At 35.3% G+C, this 13,815-nt stretch overlaps 1 protein-coding gene across 1 annotated transcript in view; it reads right to left on the reverse strand.

The window, feature by feature from the left end:
• Positions 1 to 1,049: 1,049 nt before the first annotated feature.
• The window catches only part of LOC126618669 (putative pentatricopeptide repeat-containing protein At1g12700, mitochondrial), an 87,080-nt gene continuing 74,314 nt past the window's right edge, over positions 1,050 to 13,815 (reverse strand). Inside the window, exon 5 of the mRNA XM_050286803.1 lies at positions 1,050 to 1,265. Coding sequence (XP_050142760.1) covers positions 1,163 to 1,265 — 103 coding nt within the window. The 3' untranslated portion in view covers positions 1,050 to 1,162. The remainder of the gene's footprint in view (positions 1,266 to 13,815) is intronic.

Consider the following 13,815-nt stretch of genomic DNA (forward strand, 5'->3'; position numbering starts at 1 on the left):
AGCAATGGCCTTGCCCGAATGCGGTTTAGAGGTGATGACTCATTAGCTTTTTTACATGAATGCCACCATAAAGTACTTTATTGGGCTGTGCAGTCTGATCAGCCTACACCACTTGGTCCTTGGGTAGGTAAGCAAGTGGCCTTTGTGAATTGTGCCAAGCCAGAAAAGGCCCTTTCCTGCCTCCTAAGTTTCTTCCGGGCCGTGGATCTTCTATTCCTCCGGGCCTTTTTTCGGGCCGACTCCATCTTTGGGCCAAAAGTTCAGTTTTAACCCAAACAAGAGGAAGACAAACTAACAAAGAAAGCATATGGTATCTATGAAACAAGATTTGTTTTGAGGGTGCTAAGCTATGTATGGCTCACGCCGAGTCTAGGATTCTTATGTGTACTAAAGAATCCGTTCCTTTGGTTTTTTTTTTTCTTTTTTGTTCTTCGGTCCCTTCAGCGTCAAGTGCTCCTAATTTTTTAGATTTTAGGTGTTTCTCCTTTGTTGTCTACCGCCCCTTGTTTCCTCCCTGTTGTTTGGCAACCTCCTATGTGCAGGATATGGTGGTGTATCGTGATTCTCAAGGTATTGGGTTTCAGAGGCAAGGTCGCGCTACAGTTTCACAGGCCATTTGTATAGCACTTTGCGTTGAAAAGGAATTAATACCTTGCTGGATGATTATCTTTCAAGAGGAGAAATGTCAACAACGCTCCTCAAATCAATTGAAGAGTGGAGGATTTGTGTCATTGTATACTCTGAAAACCATGCCTCTTCAAGGTGGTGCTTGGACGAACTTGTGAAGTTCCTCGACGCAAGAAATCAAATCAACAAATGGTGGCACCAGTATTTAACAAGGTGAGTCCCTCGAATGTGCGAAATACACCATTACATTATTACCTCACTTTCTCCTTCACTTACCCTTGATCTTGTTACATCTTCAGTTAATGGAATAGAGTTCCATATTGCTAAGCATTTAAGAGTAGAATGTGCCTAAGGATATGGTAAATTGTCAACATCTTAAAGATTTTAAATAAAAGCCAACAGAAATGTTTCCACAGGAAGAGTCAACCGAATGTTTGCAGATTGTATAAAACATCATCTAGCTGGTTATATTTAAGGAACATCAACAATGTCAACAATCAGGATACAACTATATATATGTTGGCCAATTTGAGCATTACCCTGCTAATCCAATATGGCTTTTCCTACGAAAACGCGCCAAAGTTTGTTGCATTTCCAGATCAGGCATCGATCCTATTTTGATCATTTCTATAACAAGCCTCAAAGCTTCACCGATTCTGTTAACGTTTATATAGCCGTTGACCAAGGTTTTATAGGAAGCAATATCAGGCGCATAACCCATAATCACCATTAAGTTCAAGACCACCTTCGCCTTTTTCCATTCTGCCATGCAAACAATATTCACTAACCAGCATACTGCAAGTTATTGTGTTGAGTTTCATACCGTATTCAATTGTTGCCTCAAACATTTTGTGAGTCTCTTCTGTCATCCCACCTTTGCAGAGAGCATCCAAAAGTATTACCAAAGTAACGGTATCAGGCAAGAGTCCCAGGCCTACCATATCATCAAATAACCTTGTGGCTTCTTCCCATTGAGCTGTACGGCACATGCCATTGATTAAACTGTTGTAAGTGATAACATCTGGGGCAATACCTTCATCCAGCATTCTATTAAACACCTAAAATCTACACAGATTCAGCCCAGTTCATGAAATCCCATGAATTTTAATCCTTCTCTGGAATCAAGCTGTAATTGAAAAGAAACTGACTTCAATTGGTTCTTGCTTCAAACACCGATTCTGTATTCTGAAAAACAACACCCTTATGCTGATGACATAAAATATGCAACATATATTTACAGAGTGTTATAATCTATATATAAGACTAAAAATGTGAAGTTTTTAAAAAGTTCTTCAATACCGCACAATTTTTTTTTAAGGAATACAACTTAATTAAAAAGAAAAAAACTAAAAATACAAAATAAAACTACCTCAAGCACATGAGTAAGTGGTCCTTTATCACAATGGTAAAAATGTGTGATGTCATTGCATGACGGTATGAATTCGAACCCTGTCGAGAAAGCTAATCTAACATTTAACTTACTAACGCTATTGCTATATTTAAACAAAAAAAAAAACAAAAACAAAAAAAGAAAAAAGAAAGAAAAGGAACTACATGAGCAAATAATTGATGTATTTTATTTTTGTCTTTTAGACAATATAAATTTTATATTTAAACTAATAAAACAAATAGAAAACAAATTGTCACATGTGACAAGAGGATTAGCATAAATGAAATGAGAAGGCAAAAACAGTGAAACTTTCATAATACCTAAATTGTCCTTCTTCTATTAGGAGTTTCAAGGATAAAAAAAAAAAGAGATCATTTGATATAAGCGTCTCAATTTTGAATTTTCTAGATCAAACCTCCATGCATTTTAGTCATTTGATTAAACTTTTTTTTGTCATAATTTTGGTGCTATATGCACGTTATAGTGTAACAAATTTCCTATAATCTAGCCTTTTGATTACACTCTCCTCCGTTAGAGATAATTGTAAAAAAAAAAAGGTTGGTTAGATTCAATTTATTTTCACAATAATGCTACAATTTAGCAATAATTATCTACGATTTAAGATATTTTCTTTCCAAAATAGTTCAACATTTAAATCCCTCAAAATCAAATGTACCAAAATACGTTTTTCTTTTAGTACGTTAAGAGAAAATAGGATTGAGAATAATATAAACGTACCAATACAATATGTACAAAATAAAACGTACCAAAATAAAACGTACCAAAATAAAAATAATGTACCAATATTAACAATATATATCAAATCAAACGTACTAAAATTGCAAATAAACGTACCAATTAAAGATTTTTGTAAATTCAAACGTACCCACATAAAAAACTGTGATCGAAAAAACATATTTGGAATAAGAGAAAATATAGTTTAATTACTAATATCTCCACTAAATAAGGAAAAGTGCATCATGCAAATAAAATGATAAATTCAAAAAATTATTTTAATCTTAAAAAATAGAGATGACTATTGGTGAAAGCACTTTAATCAAATTTTAAAAAGGCACATATGTTTAATCTAAATGACATAGAAAAACTGTATGAGATTCTAATTTTCGCTTAAAAAACGTAGTGGGATCGTGATGGGTTTGTAAGTTCATTATTTTCCATAATATATTTTATTACACCAAGTTATTGTGTACTTATATATGTGAGTTGCTTTTTAATGACTTTGTTGAGTCGCACTAAAATGACTTAGGATAATGTTAGACAGATCAAATTTTTTAAACCAAATGACCAAGTTACTGCGTACTTATCCAATCACTAAATTTTTCTGTTTCATTCTAAACTGTAATTTTTGTTTCACATTCTAAACCTCGAGAGTAGTCAACCAAAAAAAAAAAAAAACATTGTGCAATCCCCCAATAAGCAAAGCCAAATCCTAGAAGCATAACTGAAAGTTCTAGGATGGGTACTAATTTAACCTAGAGGGGGGTGAATAAGTTCCAAGTTAAAAAACAAATTCAATTTTCACATCCACGCCAGGGGGAAGGTTCCAAGTTAAAAAACAAATTAAATTTTCAATTTAATTTACATATCAAATTATCATACTCATATGCAGTTAAAACAATAAATAAAATGTGCACATGATGTAGGATTTATCGAGGTAAAACCCACCACTGGGAAAATCCTCAAGCTCCCAAGCTAGGACAAACACTAAGAGAAATGAATTACAAAACTCATCTTGCTGGACACTCAACTAGAAGGCAGTTTTGTCTCCGTGCCTTTGCTACTCGATCTCTCTTTAGCCTTCGAGTGGAAGTGGCACGACACTAACGCGGCCGTCAATTACTGTCTCCTCGAACTTTGCAGGATACTAACGCGATCATGCATAATGTATGTAATGAAATGATTTTTGAAAATCAACCAATTATGAAAATCACAAGGCATATTTTCATAATTGATTTCTAATTAAAACACATGAAAAATTAGTGAACAAAAATTAATATTTTATTTAGGCTAATTTTTTCTTAAAATGTGCTGGGTCTGAATTTTATTTTATTTATCGAAATTTAAAATAGTTTTAGATTAAAATGTTCATAAAATTAATTTACGATAGTCTACAAAAATTTTTTTTAAGTTAATTTAAAAAAAATTACCCTAAATTCATTATTTAATAATCTAAGGCTAAAATTTTAGGTTAGAATGGTTGGAGCAGAAAAGTTGTTTCTAGGCTAAAAATTTTAGATTTTAGGCCGAAGGTTGGAGATGGTCTTAAGGGTTGTAATTAAACAAAATATAAATATATTTAAATATTTAAATAAAAACATATTACCATAGTTTAAAGAATGAGAGAAATTGCACTGTACGAATGTGCAGTGTTTGTGTCCGAATTTCACTTTATTTATGAGACTGCCACTATCATGTCTCTTTCTCACTTCTCCCTATTATTTCTGCAGTTTGTGGGTTTTGCAGGGAAAAAGACAAAGTTTATGGAATGGTACACGACACCATCTGAAAAGAAGGAATAGAATAATAAAAAAAAAGGATGGTGAATCTGAAAAGGTGAAAGAAAAAAAGGGTATTTTGATATGGATCCAAAGTAACTAAAAATTGAACTTATTTCAAAAGTCAAAAGTCACTAAAAATTGGACCTATTTCAAAAGCAGGTCTCTAAAATTGGACCTATTTCAAATTTTCCCAAGAAAAAATAATAAAAGGGAAGAACTGCATCGGCACCATCACAAAAATAATAGTAAAATATAATATTAAAAAAAAGAGAAATGGGGACAAATGTTTCTGGAGCCATGTGGAAGATAATGAGAGAATGAGCATGGTTCTCATTTCATTTTATTTACAAGACTGTCTTACAAACAAGAAGAGTGTTCCTTCAGGTATCATTTGGTATGAAGACGAGATGGGACGGAACAGAACTAACACACCCCGACCTGGAATGTCCACTAGGACTCCGAATCAAGTTGTGTTGGCCGACACCTGGAAGGTGACGAAGTCATAAAGTGTGATAATGTGGAAATTTGTGAATAAATTTAAACCTAATAGTGCCTAAATACCAGAGTGCACTGGTGAGCGGGAATGAACCCACTTCACACGTGATGTTAGAGCATAAGCAAGTACAGAAAAGTGATATAAGAATCGTACCCTCAAAATAGTCTTCGATACTAAGAATCGCCGCGAGTCTTTGGTGATAATAAAACTCAGCTAATAATACCTGGAAGGTGAAGACAAGATAAGGATGAGTGGCCCTGTAAGTGAAATACAAATAGAAAACATATAAAACATGTAATCACTCGCTATAACACCTGTATAATTTCCAGAGAAATCATAATGTATCACAACACAGCATCTCATCGATAATGTCAAATAATCATGCGATTAATAACTCATATTAGTACGCAAGTCGGAGTCACTTAAGGTGACCAATACGACTTATCCATAACTCATCACGTATAACAGTTCCTCCCATATTTCATCACCTAGGCTAGCTCGTCATGTATTCATTACATATACTAGCATGTAAGTCGGAGTCACCTCTAGTGACCTATACGACATATTCATATCTCATCGATTATGGCTAGCATATAAGTCGGAGTCACCTATAGTGACCTATACGACATATTCATATCTCATTGCATATCTCATCAGTTATGGCTAGCATATAATAGTCGGAGTCACCTCTAGTGACCTATACGACATATTCATATTTCATCGCATATCTCATCAATCATGGCTAGCATATAATAGTCGGAGTCATCTCTATTGACCTATATGACATATTCATATCTCATCGCATATCTCATCAATTATGGCTAGCATATAATAGTCGGAGTCACCTTTAGTGACCTACACGACATATTCATATCTCATCATATATCTCATCAATCATGGCTAGCATATAATAATCGGAGTCACCTCTAGTGACCTATACAACATATTCATATCTCATCACGTATCTCATCAATCATGGCTAGCATATAAGTTGGAGTCACCTCTAGTGACCTGTACGACTGAATCATAGCTCATCAATCATTGCTAGCACATAAGCCGAAGTCACCTCTAGTGACCTATACGGCACTACACTGCACACAAATTTGGAACCACTGAAAATGTTTGTACGACAAAATTGGGTGTAATATAGTTATGCTCAAGCACTACTACAAAATGGTCTTATAGTGTCAGTAGGTGGTGTCGCTTTAATTTAATATAGTGGCGGATAAGACAGTTGCGACACTAACTGAATATGACGTCGGATTTACTGTCGCTTATAAGCGTCATAAAGTACTAGTGTCGCTTTTAAACCGACGTAAACATACATTTTAATATTTTTAAATACTGGTGTCACTTTTAAACCGACGTAAACATACATTTTAATATTTTTAAATAATGGTGTCGCTTTTCAAATTTTAATATTTTTAAATACCGGTGTCGCTTTTAAGTGACATAAAGTATGAGAGCTTTTCAATTATTGTTGCAGAAGCTTCCTTATTTCGACGCACATGAGGCTAACGTCGGTTTAAATCGACGCAAATTTGGCCTTATTTCGACGCCACACAAACTTGTCCTTATTTTTTAAATATTTTAAAACCTGCATCGGTTTTGAGCGACATAGATTTTAGTTTTTTTAAATATTTTAAAATCCGGTGTCAGTTGTAAGCAACAAAATAATTGTCTATATATACTTTCCCCCGTGTTCTCTTCTTCCTCTATTGCATTTTCCTTGTTCGTTCTTCCAATTTCAAACCGTCCAATGTTCTCTCTTGCTACTTTCTTATTTGTTCTTCAACCCTCCCGTGTTCTCAACTTCATGTGTTCCTGCTTCACAACAGTAAGTTTTTCTTGCTTCTAATATTTTTATTTTCTCCACTTATGTTTAATTTTTATTTACAATTTATTTTTGTAGGGAATTTATTTGAGTTGGTTGAGTACATAAAGATTTGATCGACGACAGAATTCTTCCATAATTCAGGTTTCTATCATTAAATTCTTTAATTTTTATATTGTATAATACACAAGTTTATTTATTAAAAGTTCTAATTTAAGTACTTCGATAAATTTATACTATTTTTGTTAAATTAATAAATATTTAGTCGAATTAATTAATTTTGTCACTTGAATTGTTATGAGAAAAAGGAAATGAATAATATTTATAAGCTTTTATGTGAAATTGACATATTAAATATAACATAAACTTATAATATTTAGTAATATAAGAATATATTATGTTAAATTAATTTGTCTTGACCTCTAATTGTTATTTTAATTTGTTTTTGTTGTTATTTTGATAACTTTGATAACTTTTGGTTGTTATTTACTAGAATGGATTAGACGAGCATAATTTTGATAACTTTTTGTTGTTATTTTAATTTGTTTTTATTGTAATAGGTGTTGAAAATTAAAAGATTGCAATCGTGATAGAGTTCGAGGATTGAAAGATAGAAATTGAAAATTCTAACAGTTATGCCTACATGATAGGGATTGAAAGATTGTAGGCATTTTAGTGTCAACATAATATTTTGCCCTCAAAAAGCGGTAAAACATGGACAAGAGTTGGTTGACGATAGCTCGAAATTTGGAAGCTTATACAGCTGGAATTAATTTGTTTTGGACCAAGCAGTTGCAAATGGTGTTGGCCCTGATAAGTTGAGATGTCTTTGCAAAAGATGTTGTAATCGATATACTTTTGTTAGGAACATTGTTGTTGAACATCTCATATTGTATGATATGGATAAAGATTATAAAAACGCTTGGTGGCGACATCATGGTGAGAAAAACATTGGAGAGCAAAATGTGGCAATCGAAGAAGAAGAAACAGGAGATGAAGTGGCTAGTATGCATGATTTTCTTAATAATGTATTTGTCCAACCATTAACAGAAGAAGGTGTTGTGCCGTTTACTGAACCCCCTATTGGGGAAAGGCGTCCATAAGAGGTGGAGACTTTTTTTAGGTTGCTTGAAGAGGCAGATCAAGATTTGTGGCCAGGATGTAAAGAGTTTAAGAAATTGGAAGCAGTTGTAAGACTGTATCAGATCAAGTGTTTGGCAGGAATGCCAGACGAGATCTTCACCACTTTACTGGAGTTAATTAAAAGAATGTTGCCTGAAGGGGATTGTTTGCATGATTCATGTTATAAGGCAAAAAAACTTATAAATGACTTGGGTATGATGTATGTGAAAATTGATGCATGTCTCAATGATTGCATGATCTATTGGAAAGATACTTCGGAGTTGACCGTGTGCTCGGTTTGTGGTGAATCAAGATATAAAATTACCAATGCAGAGGATAGCTTAAGAAAAAAGATCGCAGCTAAGGTTATGTGGTATTTTCCTTTAAAACCACGATTGCAACGATTTTTTATGTCGAAGCATATTGCTGAACATATGAGGTGGCACGCAACTGAATGTCCTAAGGATGAGTTTATACGGCATCCTTCAAATTCTCCAGCATGGAAGCATTTGGATAATTTATATCAGGATTTTGAAAACGATGAACCACACAACTGGTGCAAAGTCTTTTGCAAGAGTTAGGGTAGAACTTGTAAGTGTTGTTCATTTTCAAGAATTGTAGATATTTTTAAATTTAATATATTATTGGTAGAAATTTATTTATAATTTGATGGTTGGTGAAAATTGTTCTTTTCTTTTGTTGACTTATAATTATAGTGGAAAAAGCATGGGAATGAGGCGGATCTTATTTCGTTTTTTCGTCATTGTTATACTCGAAAGGATCGCACTTGGATTGACGAAACGTCGGAGCGCACTGGGGTAATTGATTTTTTCTTTGTAGTATATCATTGTTATTAAATTTTATTATCTATAGTCGAATTCTTATTTGTAAAAATTTTATTGCAAGGCAACTATGGAGGGGAATATTCAAACTCTGATTGAGTCTGGGCATGAAGATGGTGATGAGCTTAGGACCCAGGTTTATGTGGAGACGATGGGTCTGGAGCGTCATAATAGAGTATGAGGGTATGGACATGGGGTGACTCCGGATATGGTGTCGTATGCATCCTCCTCAGCTTCTTCTAATTCTTCCAGAAGATCATCCAACAGTTCAGTGGCAGTGTTGTTGACCGAGAACAATGAATTGAAAATGAAGGAAGAAGCTCATTCTAAACGGATGGCAGATCTAGAATTTATGCTTACAGAAACACGCAGCCAACAGCAGGAACAGAATCAGCTTTTTAAGTTGATACTGCAAAAAATTCAGTCGATGCCACCGTATAGTCCGGGAACCCAACATTCAGGCCAGGGTTAGCCTCCTCCTCCATATCCATACCCACAAGGAACCCAACAGTCACCCCAAAATCAGCCTCCTGGTGCACTTGTATATCAATATACAGGCTATAATCAGCAACCTCCGTATCCGTTGTATTTGACACAGGCCATGGCATACATGCAGCAGCCACCCATGGCTTACATGCAGCAGCAACCACCCATGTCATATATGCAGCAGCTACCATATCAAATGCCTATATATCGACCTGAGATGGCTTCTCATGATGGGATTTGCTCGGATGTTCCAATTGGAGGTTTTTCTGGAATGCTTGGAGGTGGTCAAATAGATGTGGACATGACGAGGTTTATTGGATCATAAGGAGGATCTCAACAAGCATCTCGAGAAGGAACTGAAGAAGCATCTTGAGAATGAACGGGTTCACTTTCGGGCTCTGGTTTTGCTGAATAATGTGGTTCGTTTTCTTGTCGACTATGTATGACACTTGTGCTAGCGTTTATAGTTTCTATTTTTGTATTTTGTATGTTGTATTTGTAATGTCGGATTTGGTGTTTGTTATGACGGATGAGTTTTTGTATGTTATTTGAAATATAAAATATTTGTTATGAGTTTTTGTTAATGGTTGTCTAAGACTTGGCCTATAAATGATGAAAAACTTGAAAAAATATATCAAAATATAACAATTACAATCTGACGTGAGGATTTGATATTTTTTTATATTTTTAATATGTGTAGTGTCTCTTGTAAGCGACGTTAACTCACGTATTTTATTATTTTAACTCAATTGATGTCGGTTGTAAGCGACACCAAGTGTAATATATGACGTGAGGATTTGAATTTTTTTTTATTTTTAATATGTGTAGTGTCGCTTGTAAGCGACGTTAACTTGCGTATTTTATTATTTTAACTCAATTGATGTCGGTTGTAAGCGACACCAAGTGTAATATTTTAATTATTTATTTACTACTTAATGTCGGTTTAAACCGACATCTTGGTGCATTTCTATGTTGCTTATAAGCGACGTCAGTGGTAGTGTCGCTTTTAAGCGATGCCTTTTTTCCATTTTATTTTATATTACTTTGCTTCATGGTGTCAGATTAAGGTGCCTAAGCGACGTCAATACCTTTTTTGTGACGGTAGCATTGGTGTCGGTTTGTATATCCGACATTGCATGATTTAATGTCGGATTTTGCCCAATTATTCGACAGTAAGGGGTTTTTCCTGTCGTTTTTAAACCGACAGTAATATCTCCTTTTGTAGTAGTGAATGCTACGCACATCAAGATAGCCATGTGATAAATCGGTAGTCACCTACGAGTCGGAACCACCTATAGTGGTCTATACGACAAGATTATGCACCTAAATTGGATCCAATGTGAGTATAGGGTGCGGGAGGTGACATTATATACAGGCCTGTGTCATATCTCTGGCTAAATCACAATCACCCAGGGTGCAGGTTTATGAGCTCTAAATGCATCTAATACAACATGTACGACTCATAGGCAACCTATACGACAATACCGGAGTTGCCTACTATAGAAACTTGTACGATAGTGTCAGAGTTGCTAAAAGCGTAAATGTAGTCATATCATAACCCCATCAATTCAACTAATACCATATACTTACTTGAACTTACCTAAACTTACCTGAACTTACCTGAGCGTCCTGTATTCACCTTTGCATTTCAGAGCGTTCACCACACCACAATTATATATAATGCATCATATACCAATTCATATACGAATTATAGACTCATATGCATGGCATTCAAGGCATAATCTCATTTAAATGTATTTCTGGGAAAATATTAAGTATATAAATATATATTGAAAACCAAAAGCCCACACACATTGCTCAATTCCTTAAACAAGGCTATGGTCTCGACTATTTAATCTCATTTCTTATATGGTTGCATTTAACGTCTCGTTAGACTGCTTACGGACCCTAAACAGGGATCAAGCCATTCGTAGTTCACAATAATCATTTATAGTAATACGCATATGGATAGATCACGATGAAATCTAACTCAACCATCTCATAGTATTTTATAACTTATATATATATATATATATATATATATATATATATATATATATATCATGGCATAAGTTTCTCAGTTTTATTTAAAGCATTTATAGAATTATTAATCATGAAACATAAGATGAGCAAGGAAAGATCCACTCACTTGGAGTCCGTGCTACAACTTCCTAGCATGAACATCGAAGCGTCATAAACGATCGGCGCCTGTGACCAATTATCAAACCATATCTCAGAATTCTCGTTGATATAAAACATAACTTACATCGCACATAAGTCTACGCAATTCGGTCCAGAAGATCCACAAATCAGATCTCTGATCCGTAACTTCCAAGGATCCACATTATGCTTCTAGAACAACATACTAAAGTTTCAGAACGATCCAACGGTCGGATCTCCGCCAATTGCCAAAACCAAGTGGCGGTTAGCATTTTATTTTACGAACTTACAAATCCAATTCGAGGAGATCCATACGTCGAATTCCCACTCCATAAGTTCCTAAATTCTTCAAATATTACGTAATACCACGTACCAAAGTTTGGTGATGATCCAACGGTCGGATCGTCAATTCATATTTTGGCCTAACCATGTATCGTAACAAATTTAGGTTTGAATGATCATCATACGTCATTCATTCACCAAAACTGAATTCAGAACATGAATTATGGCCTAAAAATAGCATTGGCAGTTCACTAGCCAAGCGCCGCCGTAGGTGGCGGTCGGCTGCCCCGGCTCGCCGGAAAGTCTAACTATTTCAAAAAATTATCAAAATTTACAGATATGAAGATCTCAACTAGTAGAGTAAACTTTATACTTGCGGCCAATTCCAATTTGGTCTGGAAAGGCTCTAATTTCGTCAAAACCGTGCCAAACCCTTGTTTTTGGGTGTCTTCGATCCGTCTCCAAAACAGCTATGCCGCTCCCAAACCTGTTTGGGCTTTGTTCTAGGCCTCAAGAGGAAGCTAGGGGTGGTAGTTATTGGAAGAAATTGCTTCAAAAACTGGAGGATTTCGAACACAAACTCGTGGCACCCACGGGTGCGTTTTTCACCAAATCACTACCAAATTTCAAGATTTTTGGGGTGAAACATGAAGAGGGAAGGTCTAGGTGTTGATTAGGAATGGTACCTTGATCCAATTTGTGAGAAATCCGGTGAAAATCGTCGAAAAAATAGAGATGGGTGCACAGGTGCACGGGTTGGGGAAAACCCGTTTCTTCCTTCCCCCCCCCCCCCCCGCTTCTCTCCCTTCTCCTTTCCCTCCTTTCTTACTTTCTGATTGGTCTAACCCTTCTCTTCTCTCCCCATTCGGTCTCTGTCTCTTTTTCCAGATTGGACAGCTTTGCCCAATCCCTTTTTCTTCTGATTTCCTTCTCTCCGATGCCCTCTTCTCAGCCACACCCATGTGGCCCAATCATTTAGTACAAAATAATATAATATTCTTAGGATAAATCATTTTTTCAAAATACATTTGGTTTGTAGCTTCACAAAACTTTAATTGTAACTCCAAATTCACTTCTGCTTGCGTTCATGCGTTTGTATCGTCGAATACATCAGGAATACACTACAAGAATATTTAGTATGTTTCCCTACGCGTTGGTCAATGAAGGTCAACACCTTCATTTCTAGGGCATTTTTGTAAAATCACGCTTTTAAAATTTATAAAATAATAAAATTTGGGACGGGTTGTCACAGGAACAGGACGGAACAGAGAGAAAGCAAAGATGCACTCAGATGGAAACAAGGAGGAAGAAGAAGGAGACGAAGAGGTTATAATTTTGTGTTCCATGGATGTGGAACGAGTCGTTCCAGGGGGTGAGGTGGACCGAAAATTCATCCAAAATTCGTCCCATGGAACAGCGCGTTCCACCCATTTTAGGCGCACCAAACATGTGACGGAACGTCTCGTCCCACGTACCAAACGGTACCTCATATCCAATAGGGAATAGCAGGCTGACCATTTCTGTATGTAAATAGCAAGACATTTGATATTGTTCTTTGTATAAATTGTATAATATCCAAGAACATTGTCTATTGTGTTTAGTATTGTTTTGGGATGCATATTTGTACAGTGAAAAACCTCGGGATTAAAAACTTAATTTATAAGTTCTGAATAAATTGCATTGGTTGCATTAGCGTTCGAAAATCAATTTTTAACTCGAAAATTGTTTATGAAGATTGCAGTTCCATAATCTTTCATATAATTTTCAATCCCACAGCAACGCGCGAATACAAATTCTAGTTCTAAACTATTGATGCACTAATAATTGCGCCACCTGGATGCTACGGTGAATTGTTTGTGTAGGTTAGTCCTTGTTGAGATTAAATTGCTTGCTAGTGGTAATGATTGTGTAATGATAAAATCAAGAAATAGGTCTTGGACTTTTAATAGTTACCTATTAATAACTTAATAGGTTGATTTGTCATATATGATCGAAAAGACAATTCCAAATCTTAGGCAATCTCTAATAATGAAGAACTATATTTTTAACCCTTCATG

This window comes from Malus sylvestris, chromosome 4 (genome assembly GCF_916048215.2).
Source record: "Malus sylvestris chromosome 4, drMalSylv7.2, whole genome shotgun sequence".
NCBI lineage: Eukaryota > Viridiplantae > Streptophyta > Magnoliopsida > Rosales > Rosaceae > Malus > Malus sylvestris.